The sequence below is a fragment of the Terrapene carolina genome, unplaced genomic scaffold, assembly GCF_002925995.2.
Source record: "Terrapene carolina triunguis isolate 2854851 unplaced genomic scaffold, T_m_triunguis-2.0 Scaffold68, whole genome shotgun sequence".
Classification (NCBI taxonomy): Eukaryota; Metazoa; Chordata; order Testudines; family Emydidae; genus Terrapene; species Terrapene triunguis.
The window spans coordinates 20,087,990-20,103,936 of NW_020664419.1; the positions used below are offsets into that span (position 1 = coordinate 20,087,990).

The window sequence follows — 15,947 nt, forward strand, 5'->3', positions numbered from 1 at the left end:
CATCTATTAAAAATATTAAAATACTGACCAAAGCTCTCATAGCTCTATGTGATTTTGAATATTTCTTCTGAAGAAAGCGGTTCCTTCTAGCAATTTTCCAAACATTTTCTCTGTTTCATCTCTCATAAAAGGTCTGATAAACGCAGTCTGATCATTTAGTGAGAAGCAAACAGAACTTTCAGACATTTTAATTAATTAGTGCTTTGTTTACCGGCTAGATTACCTCCTTGCATCATACTACAAATAACCTCCACTCTTATCCTTTCATCATGGTAACACCTGGTGATGTGGGAAAAATGATTCAGCTGCAGGCTTTTCCTCTGAACTCCACTCAATTGAGATAGGACAAGGACGTTGAAAACTAAAGGGAATTGATCTCTCCTTAATGACAAGGACAAACTCCAAACACCTGCCAGTAGGATCTATTTGTAGAGACTATTACAGTGCTTTCCAAGTAGAAGTGACATGAACACCATTTAAGTACAGTATGTATTGCTTTGCTCTGAATACTATTTCAATCAATGAAGCATTACTGAAGGGAGAATAATGCAATGTTTAAACCTTAGGCTACTGCCATTTGTCTACTCTGCCCCCCAAAATAAAGTACCAAGACACAACATGACACAGAAAATCTTTTATATTACTCATGAAAAGTGCTGGATTGGAGTCCTGGGCACTGAAATCCTCCCTGCATATCTGCAGGATCGGTACTGCACAGTAGATGCTTCTCTACAACTCCTTTATAACTGCCATCTAGGGAGCTCAAGGATAAGATGTTAGTTTACTCTCTTGGCTAGTCAGAGTTTGGTCTCTCTGTTGACATGGACAACAAGGATGCAAATTAAGACCAATGCAATAATCACACTTTTGTTATAGGAAAAGGATTGAGACATCAATTCACATAGGCAAATAACAAGCCAGAGATGGTGCTCACTGTTGGTCACTATTACCCTGGGCTTGATTTGAACCAGTGACTTGAGGCAAGAGGCTTCATATATCATTACTAGTTTCCAGAAGGGATGTACTTTGGGTCTACGGAATGATTGAGCTTGACGGCAGAAAGAATTTATGCAAAACCACATTCCAGCACATAGCAGCTATATCTTACTACAATAGTAGCATGGGAAACGTGTGACCCACTATGCTGTAGTGGTTGTAAGCATTCCCATTTTTTCCTCTATAAATTAATCCCTTTCTTCCCCAATTTTGTATTTCAGACTTCCAGACAATGTTCCAGACAAGGTTATGAAAAGCAGGATGTCACTAAACACAAAAGTTACTAGCCAATCTGCCTTACCTCCTGAACAAGGTGCCAAGTCAGACCGTGGTTGGTGGAGTATTCCAATTTCACCTGGTTGTCCATGTGAGGAGTAAACTGCTGTCCACAGCCCATCACCAAGTTGAATTGTATCATATATGAAGCTCCAATTTGCATGGACTGTGTTTCCACATAACGCATGCTAGAGGTTAATTTAGAATCTCCTGTAAAACTGAGAGATAAGGTAGAGAATCAGAATTCATTTCTGAAATAGCTCAAAAGGTAACATTCTGAAAGACTATGGTATTAACTACAGCTTTACTTCTGCAAACCTTTCATTCTGCAGACTACCACAAAAGAAAGAGACCCAGGCATGATCTTCACAGACCACCAGTAGATTCCAGACCCCAGTTTGAGAACCACTGAACTATAAGTTATTATGATATTTTTTGTGCTACAGTAGTGTCTGGGAACCCTAATCAAGTATCAGGTATGATACAGATAAGCAACAAAGAAGAAAGTCTTTGCTTCAGAGTGCTCACCATGTAGGTAAAGTTGTAATTTCAGACGAATACTGGGCAATGAAGATAACAAAACATGAATTTAGTTAAAATGTCTTCTTACATATATTTGTAGTTAGTCTATTTGAATACCATCACCTTGTGACAAAAGCACAGTTCTTTTCTCCACTATACATTCCAGAACTAATATCCACAATGCATATTCCTATTGCATATCCTGCACTTATTCTGAGTGAATTACTAGAGGGTTATACGTATTTATAGTTTGGCAAATCGTTTTTGCCTCAAATCAGAAAATTTGAGATCAATAAAGCAAAGTCACAATAGTTCAATTGAACAAAATAAAAAAATTGAAAGTAGTAAGTCTGAGTAAGTATCTGAAGATCCCCTATCCATGTTAGTTGAGAAATTCTCCTTCCGAAACTGATGAGTGTATGCACCCCATTCCTGGAATTTAAAATGAAAGTCTTTCCCCCCAACCCAAGTGTGAAACTTGACTGTGTGAACTACCGCAGGATTCATTATTTAAACCCTTTAAGTTGATCTCTGATCTCAGAGAAAACTTCACCTCTTTGTTAATGCTGGTACATAGACCAGAAAAAATTCTTACAAGAGAATCCTGGTTTATCTAACTTGCAGGCCATTACTAAAATGAAATTCCAAAAGAAGTGTCCTATAGGAAAGGAGGATAGTCTATGTCTATGATATTCCAAGCAAAGCCTTTTTTCACTTGGAGGAAGTTTCAATATGGAGTCCTTTATCACCCACAAATTGCCTCCAGCTTAACAACAGTAGCATTAAAGATATGATCTCTACCTCCTTTCCCACTACTTTTCCCTACAATTCTCCAGTGTACCTGTTTACTGCTGGACTCTACTGCTAGTATATTTAATGCGTTCTTTGTGTGGGGAAACATTCAGTTGGAATACATTTGAAGATGTTATAGAAAGATAGACTAATGTACCTGCTACAAAAATAAACAGAAAGAGACATACATGAAGTGTGTTTAAAAACACTGTATTATAAATATTAGTTGTGAACTGATTTCTAGTTATGTACATAATTACACATGAGCAGGCAGAGAAATAGCCAATACCCACATGTACTCTCAAAATAATCATTCTACCTGCAAGCACTCTGAACTAATTGGTACTTCTGGGAATGATATCACAACGAATGTCAGCCAGTCGTCTTTGTAAACTGTGATGGGATTTGCAGATTTACTACACCTTCAAGGCCAGTACTTCCAGGAATAATAGAAAGCCACATGGATATAACTGAGTGATAAGGCTAAACTGACCTAGAATATTAACATAACAGCCAGATTCCAAACTCTCATATTGGGGCCAATCTTGCTGCAACTGAAGATAGCAGAAGTGTGAGCATTTTACATCTCCTTGTGTCTGATACACGTAGATAATCCCTAACTATATCATATTATATTTTAATTATGTGTATTGCATGAAAACAATATGCTTTATGTCACAAGTTGATGCTTAAAATAAAAGGAATAGTCTCCAGTGAAATACAAGCAAAACCTCAATCGTGTGTAATGCACTCAACATTGTAAGGTTTTGTCCAGTCAGTTTTACTCCTTACTGATTGTGAATCTGGCCCATTATGAACAATTTCCCTCCCAGCACAGCATAACCATTTGCTCTTCCTTATGGGCTAAATAATAGTGTCATGATCTGGCCCAATATGATTTATTCATATGCAGCTAGTTTAATTTACACCTATGGGAGTATCCCAAAGAAAAGGCTTTAAGTTAAGTTTGATAACTAACTCCAGTTAAACAAACAGAGGTGAATAAATATTACAGTTCATATTATGCTCCCACTATAATCCAAAAAACATGGGATTAATCATGCCTGTATATGACCATTCTGCAAAAAAGAAGTGTGCAACTTATTTGTTTTTGAATGTGAAACTCTCTGCACTCAGTGTGTCCCGGATCCCTTCCGTATGTTGAATCTACTTACTATTATAAAGTATATGACTCAGATGTCAAATAGATTATAAACAGCAAATTTAGACTGTTGGTTATATATAATCATAAAAAACTCAAACAATAAAAGCAAATATTCTTAAAATAAAATCGGGGATTATTGGGGAAACTTTCCCAAAACTGTACGCAGAAATAGTTCCAGATTTACAGATTCCAAGCCAGAAATGAAAGCAACACAGACAATTAGAGGCAATCTTCTCTCCACTGAAAATGGGCTTTAGGATGACATGCTGTAAAATGATTTATTTCATATTGACTATAGTTGTTCTAATGAAAAAGCAATTGTCAGAGTATTCTCAGGAGAACACTCTCAGTGCTACAGCTACCCATGCTCATGGAAAGTCATGAGTTAGAAAATGAGAACCAAATGGACTTTCAGCTGGGAAAAGCCAACAATAATTAATTTAACTACCAGCCATTTGTACAGACCTGTTATAAGTTTAAAAATTTCCCTCGAGAGAAACAAGGTCAGTGGAGGGCATAGTTCATGTCTTACAATGAGCCTGAAGAATACTTATCCAGCAATAAAATGTTGGTATTCCAAAAGCTTTACTTATTTATTTGGTACAAGAAAAGATCAACATTTTTACCACTACAGAAAATTACTGACATGGCTGTAAATAAGACACTGAATTCAGTACTGCAATTTAAAAATTTTGATCTGGTCTTAGAGGAAAATAAAGCAGAACTTTTGCTTTCCCATCTAATCTTGAAAATCACATATGTTACATATGTCTAATGATAAGAGAGGGAGAACAATGTCATTAGAGGGCTTTCGTGCTAACTCTTTGACTAAGAACATGCAAACAATTTGAGTCCTGCCATGTTGTTCCATTTTAATGAGCAGTGAATACCTTCCTCATCCTTATTAAAGTAGTTAATGCTGCTTCTATAGTCTCATTATCACTGCCAGAGCACATTGTGTGTTGTTACCACAATCAAGTCAACTCCTTATAGTTTGAGAGATGATCAGAAAGTCAAATCAGATTGCTCAAATTTACTTGTTAATAAAACTCCTATGGTGCTGTTCTAGGTGTCCATGGGGATTCTACAATTATTTATATTTCCTTGAGGGTTCTTCTAGTTACTATGATTGTACTTTCTCAAAGTAAATGTATCTATACCAATTAAAACCATAGTAGGTTAAAAATGTTGCTCAGACTGAGATGAAACTACGTTGTTTGGGGTTTGATCAAAGCACAGAAATTAAACTACTGTTATCTTACATTAACCTATGTATTATATTAAGACACTCCACAACTTTATTTGAACAGATATTAACGATTTACAAAAAGAACGTTGTTCAGTATTGCACAAAAATACGTATTATAAAATTAAATTTGAAAGAGTATTTAAAAAACTGTTCCGTTAAAAAAAAAAGATTCTATTCAAGTCACATTGCTATCAATTAGACTTGTTTCACTGGTATATCTATACCATACCAGCAGAGATGACAAGATCTTACCAAGCTGCTGGATCTGAAAATTACTCAAAGGCAGAAACAACAGCTCAGAAGTAAACTTTAAACTCTTTCATGCCTTCCCTTCTGCATTAATCCCTTACCTGAGCTTGTCTGAAAGGCTGCTACAGTACCTTCTGCTCATTCAAATCCCTCCCTAAGATTAACTTCTGCTATGGTGACTACAAGAAATTACCCAGCTGATAATGGATGGATAGTAAAGGAAAGAGTGGGGATCAGTTTATAAAAATCCATACGATGTTTCTCCTTCCCTAGTCTTCATGTGTTTCTGGGCATATCACATGAAAAATTTCTGGGGGGCACCCTTGGCAAGAAAGCATGTAGGGCTAGCCCTGACTGCAATTCTTATATCAATGCCAAGCACAGTATAGATGCCTAGATAAACAGTAATGCCAGACAAAATTACTTGCAACATTGCAGACCTTTTTCCTGTTCCAGAGAATAATTGTAATGTCCATGCAAACAAATGTAGAAATATAATTATTTGTCCTTTACTGGTTATTCTGTATTATGGATGTAAAGTGATAACAACAGGTGCGTTTATATTATCACTTGTAGTCATTTTGGGATCAACTTTCAATATATTGCGCAGGAGGTGTATTGTATGTGCATAGTTCTCATCAAATGTAAATCTCTGTGTAATGCAGTGTAAAATTTACTCATTATGAAAAGGTCATCGGTTCTATTGTTGTTAGTGATGTGTACATGGGGGATAATTACAATGAATAGCTACCAGAAAGATTAATATGCAGAAATCAATTAGCTCTTACTAGTACAAGGAAAACAATCACTTTGTACATTACTTGCTTATTATATTAAAATTAACTACTTAAATACAACACAAATGATCTATGTTCTCACCAAAGGGTCCAGTCATGACCACAGCATGGTTGAACGTTTCCCAAGTAGAATCCCAGAGACTGAGTGACTTCTACTAGATTGGTGAAGTCTAGACTAATGCTGTTGAAAAGCACTGAGGTCATGATGATCTCATCGATAGCCCATACATCTTCTCCCTGGGAAGAATGATACGGTTGCCACCATCTGAACTGAATACCAAATTGTCTTGCATCTTCTGGTAGCTCCACAGAAATTATTCTGAAAAACAAACCCAAGTTCTTATTCACACTGTCATTATACATAATAATTTTGTGGGAATCCAAAATGGTTCATTTTTATTTTAAAGTACATACAGAATCTAAAAATTATGTGCTAAATTCAGCCTGAGGTCTACACTGGTTTCTACTGCTGTAGATGGACTCAAAGGCAGAAAAAGTCAGGGGCAGCGAGTTGGAGTTAGAAAAACAGCCATAACATCTACTCTGCCATGGGACCTTGGACCTGCAGGAGACCCACACATTCCTAACACTGGATGCAGCAGGTGCAGCAAAAGAGGCCAAAGGTTCCATTGATTCAGCACAGCCGCACAGTAGCTTCTGCCATGCTGCTACTAAGGAGCTCCAGGAAGATTTTAAAGCTTCCCTTCCATGTGATGTGAGAAACCTGGAGGGAGGGCAAGTGAATGCAACAGCTCTTGTTTCACTAGAACTGAGATTTGAGCTACACCACAATGGCTCATATTGGCACAAGGAGGGGCAATATATATCTCCCACCATCAGCTTCAATGCCTCAATCCCTATGTATTTTGTTTTGATCTGATAAGACACACATGGTTTGTGTGCTCTACTCTGTAGTGTAGGAATACTTTTAATTTCAAATTTATTTTCATTGCAGCATACAATGAAGTTGTGCATTCACTTAGAAGAACTGACCCTAGCAAATTCTCAGTTTGAGGACCAATCAAGATTAATTTTGTCAGGCAGAGAGATTATGTGTAGTCTTGTGTGGCATACACATTTCTTTTATGGCTGTGTAGAAATTTTATTGTAGGTCAGTCCCATGAGCTTACTGTGCTGTGCAAGGTCACTTGATTTGTCATGGCAGCTATGACAACAAACCTGTACTTGACAAACTGTGAAGAAAATTAAGAATAATATCTAATTTCCAGGAGCAATTATCGTATACAGCAGCAGGAAACATACATTAATTGCCACAGCAATGACACCTTCTTGAAAGTTCCATAAATCACGAGTACCATGCTGCCCATGTACAACATATAAGGTGAGATGTGAAGCGGAATGGCAAAATGGACATTTGTCTCCATCAGTGTACAATTAATTGCTGGCAAAGGGGTTTTCAGTAAATTTATTCTGAGGCTCATGTTTTTTCTTTATTTTTAAGAGGAAATTTAAATACAATAACAAGCCAGATAAAGTGGAAACATCATTTTATACTCTTAGCACTAATTTTTTTTCCAGATTTTATGATTATTCAAGGTTTGTGGTATAATCTTTTGTTCCCTGTGATGTGTGAAATTGTCTTGTACCTTTAGATATCTTTGCACAAAACCACACAGTGAAAACCACTTGCTAAATTGTTTTTGTGAAGCCTAATTTATGCATTAAAACAGCTGTGCAGTGTCACGTTTATTTTAAAGAAATAACATGTTAATTGATTAGCAAGAAAAATCAAATTGTGTGACTAAACAAGGGACTTTTGGGAGGCACTGGGAAATAAATGTTGACCCCAGAGTCAGGATAAACACTTGCAAGAAAAGCTTTATTGAGGTTCTAGGCTCATGAGATGGCATCCAGGATCAGCAAGCACAAACACTTTGTGAAAGAGGTACACTGAAAAAATAGCTCAGTTATAAACATGGATGGATATTTAAATAAGACAGCAACATCAACTGGGTTGCTATCACTGAGTGGTCAAGTGATGCTGTAGAATCTGCTCAAAGGCTGATTGAACAGGTTCTGCACATGTTCTTTTATGATGGGACGTAGGAAGATGAAACAGTGTTCTCAGGCTTTAAGAGCACCAGTGGAACTACTCCACAGCTACTACTCAAGGTTATGATAGTGTCTATGGACACTACATTCCCTCTGAGAGAGGAACTTTTTGCTAGGGGATCTGTGTAGTGCAGAGGTGGGCAAACTACGGCCCGCCAGCCACATCCAGCCCGTGAGACCGTCCTGCCCAGCCCCCGAGCTCCTGGCCCGGGAGGCTAGCCTCAGCCCCTCCCCTGTTGTCTCCCCTTCCCCTCAGCCTCAGCTTGCTCGCTCCGCCGCCGGCGCAATGCTCTGGGCAGTGGGGCTGTGAGCTCCTGGGGCAGCGCAGTGCTCTGTGCTGTGCGGTGGCGGCGGCGTAGCATGGCTCCAGCCGGGTGGCGCGGCTGTAGTGCCGCCAGCCACCAGTGCGCCAGGCAGCGCGGTAAGGGGGCAGGGAGCAGAGGGCGTTGGATAGAGGGCAGGGAAGTTTGGGGTGGTGGTCAGGGGGCGGGGGTGTGGATAGGGGCCGGGGTGGTCGGGGGGGGGGGAAACAGGGGGTTGAATGGGGGCAGGGGTCCCGGGGGGGTGGCAGTCAGGAAGAAGGGGGGGTTGGATGGGGCTGCAGGGGGCAGTCAGGGGCAGGGGTTCCGGGGTCAGTCAGGGGACAGGGAGAAGAGGTGGTTGGATGGGGCAGGGATCCCGGGAGGGCCATCAGGAATGAGAGGAGGGGTTGGATGGGATGGCAGGGGTCCGGGGGCAGTCAGGGGACAGGGAGCGGGTGTGTGTGGATGGGGCAGGAGTCCCGAGGGGGGGCAGATAGGAGGTGGGGGCCAGGCCACGACCCCCTCCCCTAACCGGCCCTCCATACGATTTATGAAACCCGATGTGGCCCTCAGGCCAAAAAGTTTACCCGCCCCTGGTGTAGTGGATTTTAGGACCTAGCCACTTCATAGCACTTGAACATGCAGGAGGAATAAAATCTCTCTGCGTGGCCTCTTTGCTAGGACTTGCTCTAACCCCTTACAATAGAACCATGCCAGTTCTGCCCCTTCAATGGCTGAGATGGGTATCCTATTCCAAACCCCCTTTTTTCAGTTTGTAACTTTCTAAATAAGGGTGGAGAGGCACTAAATGGGTCCTACTAAATAAGGAATTAAGTTCAGCTCACCTTCCTCTCCTTGGTTTCAAACCAAAGATACATTTTTGAGAAAGTCTGTGAAAAATCTATTCAATCATTTTAAAGTTAGGGGTGCAGAAAATACATATTTTCCACTTTAAAGACAATGTTCAACCTAAACAATTATCCCCATTTTACAAATGAGGAAACTGAAGCACAAAGAGATTAAGTGACTTACCCAAGGTCACACAGGAAGTCTGTGACACGAATAAGACCCAGATCTCCTAACTCTCATGTACATTAACCACAAAACCAACCCTTTCCCCCAAAGAAATCCTTGTCCACAAGGAGTATTAAACCTACAACCTTCAGGGTAGAGTTTTCAAGGCACAGATGGTAGTTAGGGGTTGAACTTCCACTGAAAGCCGAAAGAGTTATTGAGCATAATACTTTGTTTCTCACAAGCCAATAAAAATGAAGTAAGCTGAGGAGAGATTGCACTCATGGGCCATTAAAGAACACTCTGCTCAGCACACAACATGAAGCACTGAGCAGTTGCCTGCAAGAAGTAGGTCTTTCTTAGAACCCTGGACACATTTCTCTTTTAGTGGCTGACTCCGATGTCTGCTATTTAATTCCCTTTGCATCTCTTAAACTCACATAAGTAGTTGCTATTCCTAGCTGGCAGTAACAGTAACTGAAAATCCTAAAAGTAGTCACTACACTCATCACTAATATATTGATGATAATGGAAAAATTAACTAACTACTTGCCTGTGAAAATAAACTACTTATCTCCACGACAGGGGGCAAATAGAACAGGGAACACTGAAAGGCTATGCAGTGCATATGTTAACATGCAGAACCTGGGTGTATTTACGTTTACAACAGCTTCTCTTGTTTGACTTTGATTTGCAAGAGATAGATAAAAAAGGAGGGAAATTCTTACTGATGGCTTTTCCACTGCAGAGAAGAAAAGTGTTCTTAGTACTATTACCACATACCATTAGGTTTTTTTAAAACCAGCTGAGAGACCTTTGCTCTGATCTCATTCTTTCAAGCTATGCACATACCTAATATTGAAAAACCACCGCTGTTCTTCTTAGAAGAAAAATGTTGCTGTCAAATAGCAGTAGATTACATGCACTTTCCAGCAGAACATTAAATATGTAATTTTTTCATATGACTGAAGATTAATTAAATTTCTGGATACAGATTGACGGCCAAACTTTACAGCACTCCATCTATTACCCAAAAGTAGTTATTTTTAGACAACTTAACATACAAAGGTGAAGCTTTTTTCATGTTCTTAATCATAATAATTGTCAGTATTACCTTCAGGTTTGCATGTCTGTTCATTTGTTCCATCTTCCCATAATCTAGTAAAAACTTGGGAAAACCTTTATAAGATGCACAACATGCATTTGGGGGTGGGATAGCTCAGTGGTTTGAGTACTGGTCTGCTAAACCCAGGGTTGTGAGTTCAATCCTTGAGGGGGCCACTTAGGGATCTGGGGCAAAATCAGTATTTGGTCCTGCTAGTAAAGACAGGGGGCTGGACTTGATGACTTTTCAGGGTCCCTTCCAGTTCCATGAGATAGGTATATCTCCATTTATTATTATTATGCATGTTTCAATCATATATTGGGTCTATGTAGAGCTTAGTCCTTAGTGTCACCAGAACAACAGAAACGAAACTGCTTATACTGATGATCAAATAGAAAAAAGGGTGACAGCACCAATGTAAATTACTACATTTATATATGAAACTTGATTAAAATCAGTTACCGGTATGTGCATTTCCCTTTTTATTGTAAAAAATTAATAACACTGTATATTAAAAACCTTGAGGAAATATAAATCCTACAGTTTTAATTTTGGATCTAAAAATTAGAAACAGCACCATATAAAATATATATGTGACCGTAATAAAGGAAGTAAAAGAAAATTCTGAAAGAGGATTATTAGTATTAGAGTTTATACAATCACTCTGTAGTACATATTTAAAACTTCAGAAATTAAAGCCTACATAAAGAAGATCCGATCAAAGACAATCATTGCCCTCATTTTATGGGGTATACTATTTATTACTCAAAATAAATATTTTTAATGTTACAGAATTGTTTATATTGTAATGTGCTTAATAATCTTTTCTATTGTCTAGTTATTACATTAGTGGGAAGAGTGAATCAAATCTTTCCTTGATATAGGCTCATCTGTGTTTGATAAATGTACATTTTAATTACAATTTAACAATAGTCAGCAACTAGGGAAAAATATATAGATGTGTAAGAACCCAAAGCAGCAATTTTTATTTAGTGCTTAGCTAGGATGCAGGGTGGAAAGGCCCAAAAGTTTCTGATTCTGAAAAGCACTCAGGCATGTGTTTAAGTGAGTTCAATGAGGCTTCTCATGAGCTTAATGTTAAGCATGTGCTTAAGTGCTTTCCTGAACTGTAGCCAAACATGAGTGGTCAGTCAATGGCAGCATGGCTGTACAATAAACTGGGCCGAAAAAGAAGAGGCGTCTTTCTGTTTCGATGGCTCAGGATTTTCAGGATTTCCCTGAAGAACTTGAGACATCCTCATGATTAGACCGTGCCCTCGCCTCCTTCTTAGGCCCACAAACTCCTAGCCCAAGCGAATGATGTGGTAGGATGTCTGTGGCTTTAACGCTGTGCATATTTTATCTTAACCTTTCCCTTCCCTTGACTGTTTCCATGGGAGGGGATAGTGTTGGCTCAAGCAAATCTGAGGTCTTCTTTAAGGCCATTATTCCCCTCCTCCTTTAATCTGCTGCAAGGCCAGAGATTCACTGTGAAACTTTCTTCCTTCTCTTCCACAACTGCTCCAATTTGTTCTGCCATGTACACTGAAAGATTGTTCCTAAATATCTATTTTTATATGAATAGGCAAAAAAGGAATGTGTTCAGAATTGGTGCATATGTTTGTGGAGGGAGATGAAGGCACAGAATGCTCAGTTAGCAAGGAGTAACCCACATTTCAAACTATACCTGGACCCCCTGCAGGTTTGGCAGCACAGTTTGAACTTGTCCAAGGAGGGGATGATATAGACTTTAATAGTTTATTGTTGTATTAACAACAGAAAAGTGGCAAGGGCTTATTATAAGAAGGAAAAATCACTGATGCTCATCTGCTCCTCATTTTTCCTTAGCTCAGCTTTCCAATACACTGGAAACAACTTCAGTTCTGTTTGGGATAAGCAATCGTAGGCTAAACTGAACCCTGGTGTAAGCAGATGCAACCACATTGAAGCCAACTTGCTTACACTAAGGCTGAATTTCCTTGCCAACGTCTAAGACTCAGATACATACAGTGCTCAGAATACTCTGATTTTCTGTAACACAATAAATTGGTCAGTGTAGATTGTATAAATTAGTTCCCCTACATCTCAGTACAAATGTATTTACACTCTATACTGCTGCAAATTACTGCTCACAATATTAGCTGTCTTTAGATATCCCTTTTCATAATTATAATCCATATACCTTGGCTCATGATAGTTGAGATAAGAATAATGTTCCAGTAGTTTCCATGTAATCCCATTGTCATATGAATAGTGTAGTAACACTCCTTCTCCTGGCTGATCAGGTGCTTTGCATGTACTCAGCACAGACTTGCTTCCCAAGCGCAGAGTGAACTGAAGGAACCTAGATCAGAATTATATAAATATTGGTAGGGTACCATTTATATAGCATTTTTTCCTAATCACATTTTCTGATCTTAAAAATCTAGACAAATTTTGAGAAACAGCAGTTATGAGTTGTTTGTAGCTGAAATGGTTTTTACAATCAAGTAATGCAATGTGGCATATATATTTTTAAAATGCCAATCATTACAACATTTAATTATTTATTAGGCACTGGAGGGGAGGAGGAGATACTGAATGGATCTAATCAGCTGCCACAAGCTGTCAAATAAATACAACCTTATACATAATTAATTAGCACTTGGCTCTGACATTCAGTTTTGATATTAACATTTCATATTTTCTAGCCTGGCTATATAATAACTGCCCCCACATCTGTTTAATACTCATGCTATTTACAAAACAGGGGAAATGAAAGGACTATAGCTTATTCTACACAATCAAAATTAAAATATGAAACAAAATGTTCTATAATTTTGCTCATACCACGAGAGAGGTTAAACAAAACAAAAAGTGAAGATGAAAGGACCAGTAAATTCTATTACAAATATAGTCTCTAGATTTGTTAATAGCACATTACTATTCTTTCTTATTCACCTGGACTGTGAGCTGTCAAGAAAAGAAGTGATCAGTTGACGTCTTCCATCTTTGTTAAAAACCAAGGCCTTGCCACTTGCTAGGACTCCACAGCCAAAGCTGACTTCAGCACCACGGATAGAGTAAAAATTGTGATAGGATGAGAGCCTGGAGCTGCCAAAGCTTTCTGAAATAAACACGGGGAACGTCTGGGAAGCCATTTCACATGCAGGTCCTGAGTACCCAGGGTCACACCTATAAGAAAAATATATTAAAAATATAGTTAATCCCAAATAAATGTTTTAAACGTTTTTTCTGCAAAAGATACAGTTTTGCAACCAAACATAACTGTTGTAAACTTTTAAAACCTTAAAAATAAAGTCAATTGATTCTCTCAAACCTAAAGTGAGAGACTCTTCAAAATAAGTCATACTGTATTCAAAATATTCTTACGGATGATGTATTTGTTTTGGTCAATATTTACCCTTTGGGTCAAAAAAATTTGCTATTCATCTAAATAGAAGTCAATATCTACATATTGTAAAATAAAAATATAGAGATAGTCTACTTCTTGTTTGTGGTACTAAGATCCTACTGCTACTGCCACATATCAAATAATTAGTTTGCTACTACGTAACTGTAACAGATCAAATGTGATTACAGCTAATGCCACACAATACAAGAGAACCCAGAAAATATTTAGAACAACATCTTCAAAAGTGGCTAATGATTTTGAGTGCCTTGAGTTTTAGCGAGACACCCTGAAGGAGCCTGACTTTCAAAAAGCACTGCTCCTCTGAAAACCAGGCTGGTTTTGGTCTTAATATAAAGATTCTAGTCTGTTCAAAAGTGGCACAGTTTAATGGAAAATGGAAAAGCCACAATTTACCAATAAAAAAATATAAAAAAGCATCATTGTAATTTCTAGCAGGTAATACAGTACAAATGAATAGGTGGTCCAAATCTCTCCAGGTTTAATATAAAATAAAATGATTAGATAAAGTCATTTAGAAATTTACTATTAAACTTACGTTGTATTAATAATTTGATGCATTTCAGATGCTACATTAACTGATTTTACATTTAGCCTTTATAGAATTACAAGGGCTGAAATGAAAATTTCAATTTTCAGTTTACAAAGTAAATTGCACGACAAAAAGTGAACACATCAACTCCGGTATTATAGCCCTTACTTGCAGCCATTTCTAGTACATTGTCCTCGCCCTGAGCAGAATCTGAGGCAAGATGGACCAATATAAACTGCAGAGAAAAGAAATAGGTTAAATTAAAGGTTATATTATGTGACAAAGAAAGATAACCAACACCTTGTTGAGCATGTGAGTCTGATCTTGCAAACAGATATTAGTGTTTCTCTGTAGTACCATTGACAGAAATGGGACTACCTGAAGGAGTAATGATGCACTCTGTGGTACCTCTCTGCAGGATTGAGTATATAAATATTGACTTAGATCAGGGAGACCCATGGATAAGTTTGAGGTGCTGGAGATGTTTTAATATATGCACCTATTTTGTTTAAAGATTTCTAAAGAGGAGAATAGATGTAGCTGGCTTGTCTGGGCATTTCTTATCCTTCCCCTTTCTCCACCCTATTTTGGGCATGTAGGCCTCCCATTAGCATTGCTGCAAAATTTTGAAAGTTATTCCTTCTCTGACTGAAATTAATGGCAACACTCCTGTAGGACTCAGTGGCACTGGGATCTGGCCCCAACTTCTGAGAGGGAAATATTAATATCATGCATTTTTAGTAAGAGAACTGTATTAATATTTCATTTGCATTAAACAAAAATGAAAATCATATGCACTGAATAACCATTCCAGGCACCTGACAACATACTACTATATCTCACCTTTCTCCTGTAAGAGTAGCTTTTCTATTTGCAAGACAACTTGCATATTCAGTGATACAATAAGAGGGTAGGAAAGATTAGTTGGGATCATCACAGTGTGGTTTTTATGGGATAATCCAAATGAATACATTTGCTAACTATCTTGGGGGTAAATTTTTGTAAGCCTGAAGTTGAGAAACTATTAGCATTAACTGGAGCCAGGGACAGTGCAAGTACATAGGGAATATCCCCTTATGCCATACCTCTGTAAATGCAGCATAATCCTGAATGGACACAAAGACTCTCCTGCGCAGATTACCAACTACATAGAGATGTGGCACTTGTATAGTGACTTTTGGAATGTTATCAAAACCCACCTGACACCAAATTGAGAGGATCAGTTCCTTCTTTCTTTCTTAAACTTCTGCCCATCATGGCAGTGTATGAGCTCTTTTCACGTAAAATAGACGGCAATAGCAATCTTCCCTGCAGACTTCATGGAGTCTCTCTAGCTTTTCTCCCTTTTTGGATGTAAAAACCCTGCTCTGGATAGGGTTATGTTATCTGCTCGTTTGATTCATTTATTTGACTTAGCTGTGCTGTGAATGTCATTCTTATCATGTCAGAAAAGCTTTATCGAA

At 38.3% G+C, this 15,947-nt stretch overlaps 1 protein-coding gene across 1 annotated transcript in view; it reads right to left on the reverse strand.

Annotated features, from left to right (window-relative positions):
- RELN (reelin) overlaps window positions 1-15,947 on the reverse strand; it is a 430,874-nt gene that overhangs the window by 129,260 nt on the left and 285,667 nt on the right. The window contains exons 17-21 of the mRNA XM_026648676.2: window positions 14,653-14,719; window positions 13,481-13,714; window positions 12,723-12,884; window positions 6,129-6,365; window positions 1,298-1,490 (exon numbers count right to left, since the gene is read on the reverse strand). Of these exons, the coding sequence (XP_026504461.1) occupies window positions 1,298-1,490; window positions 6,129-6,365; window positions 12,723-12,884; window positions 13,481-13,714; window positions 14,653-14,719 (893 nt within the window). The remainder of the gene's footprint in view (window positions 1-1,297; window positions 1,491-6,128; window positions 6,366-12,722; window positions 12,885-13,480; window positions 13,715-14,652; window positions 14,720-15,947) is intronic.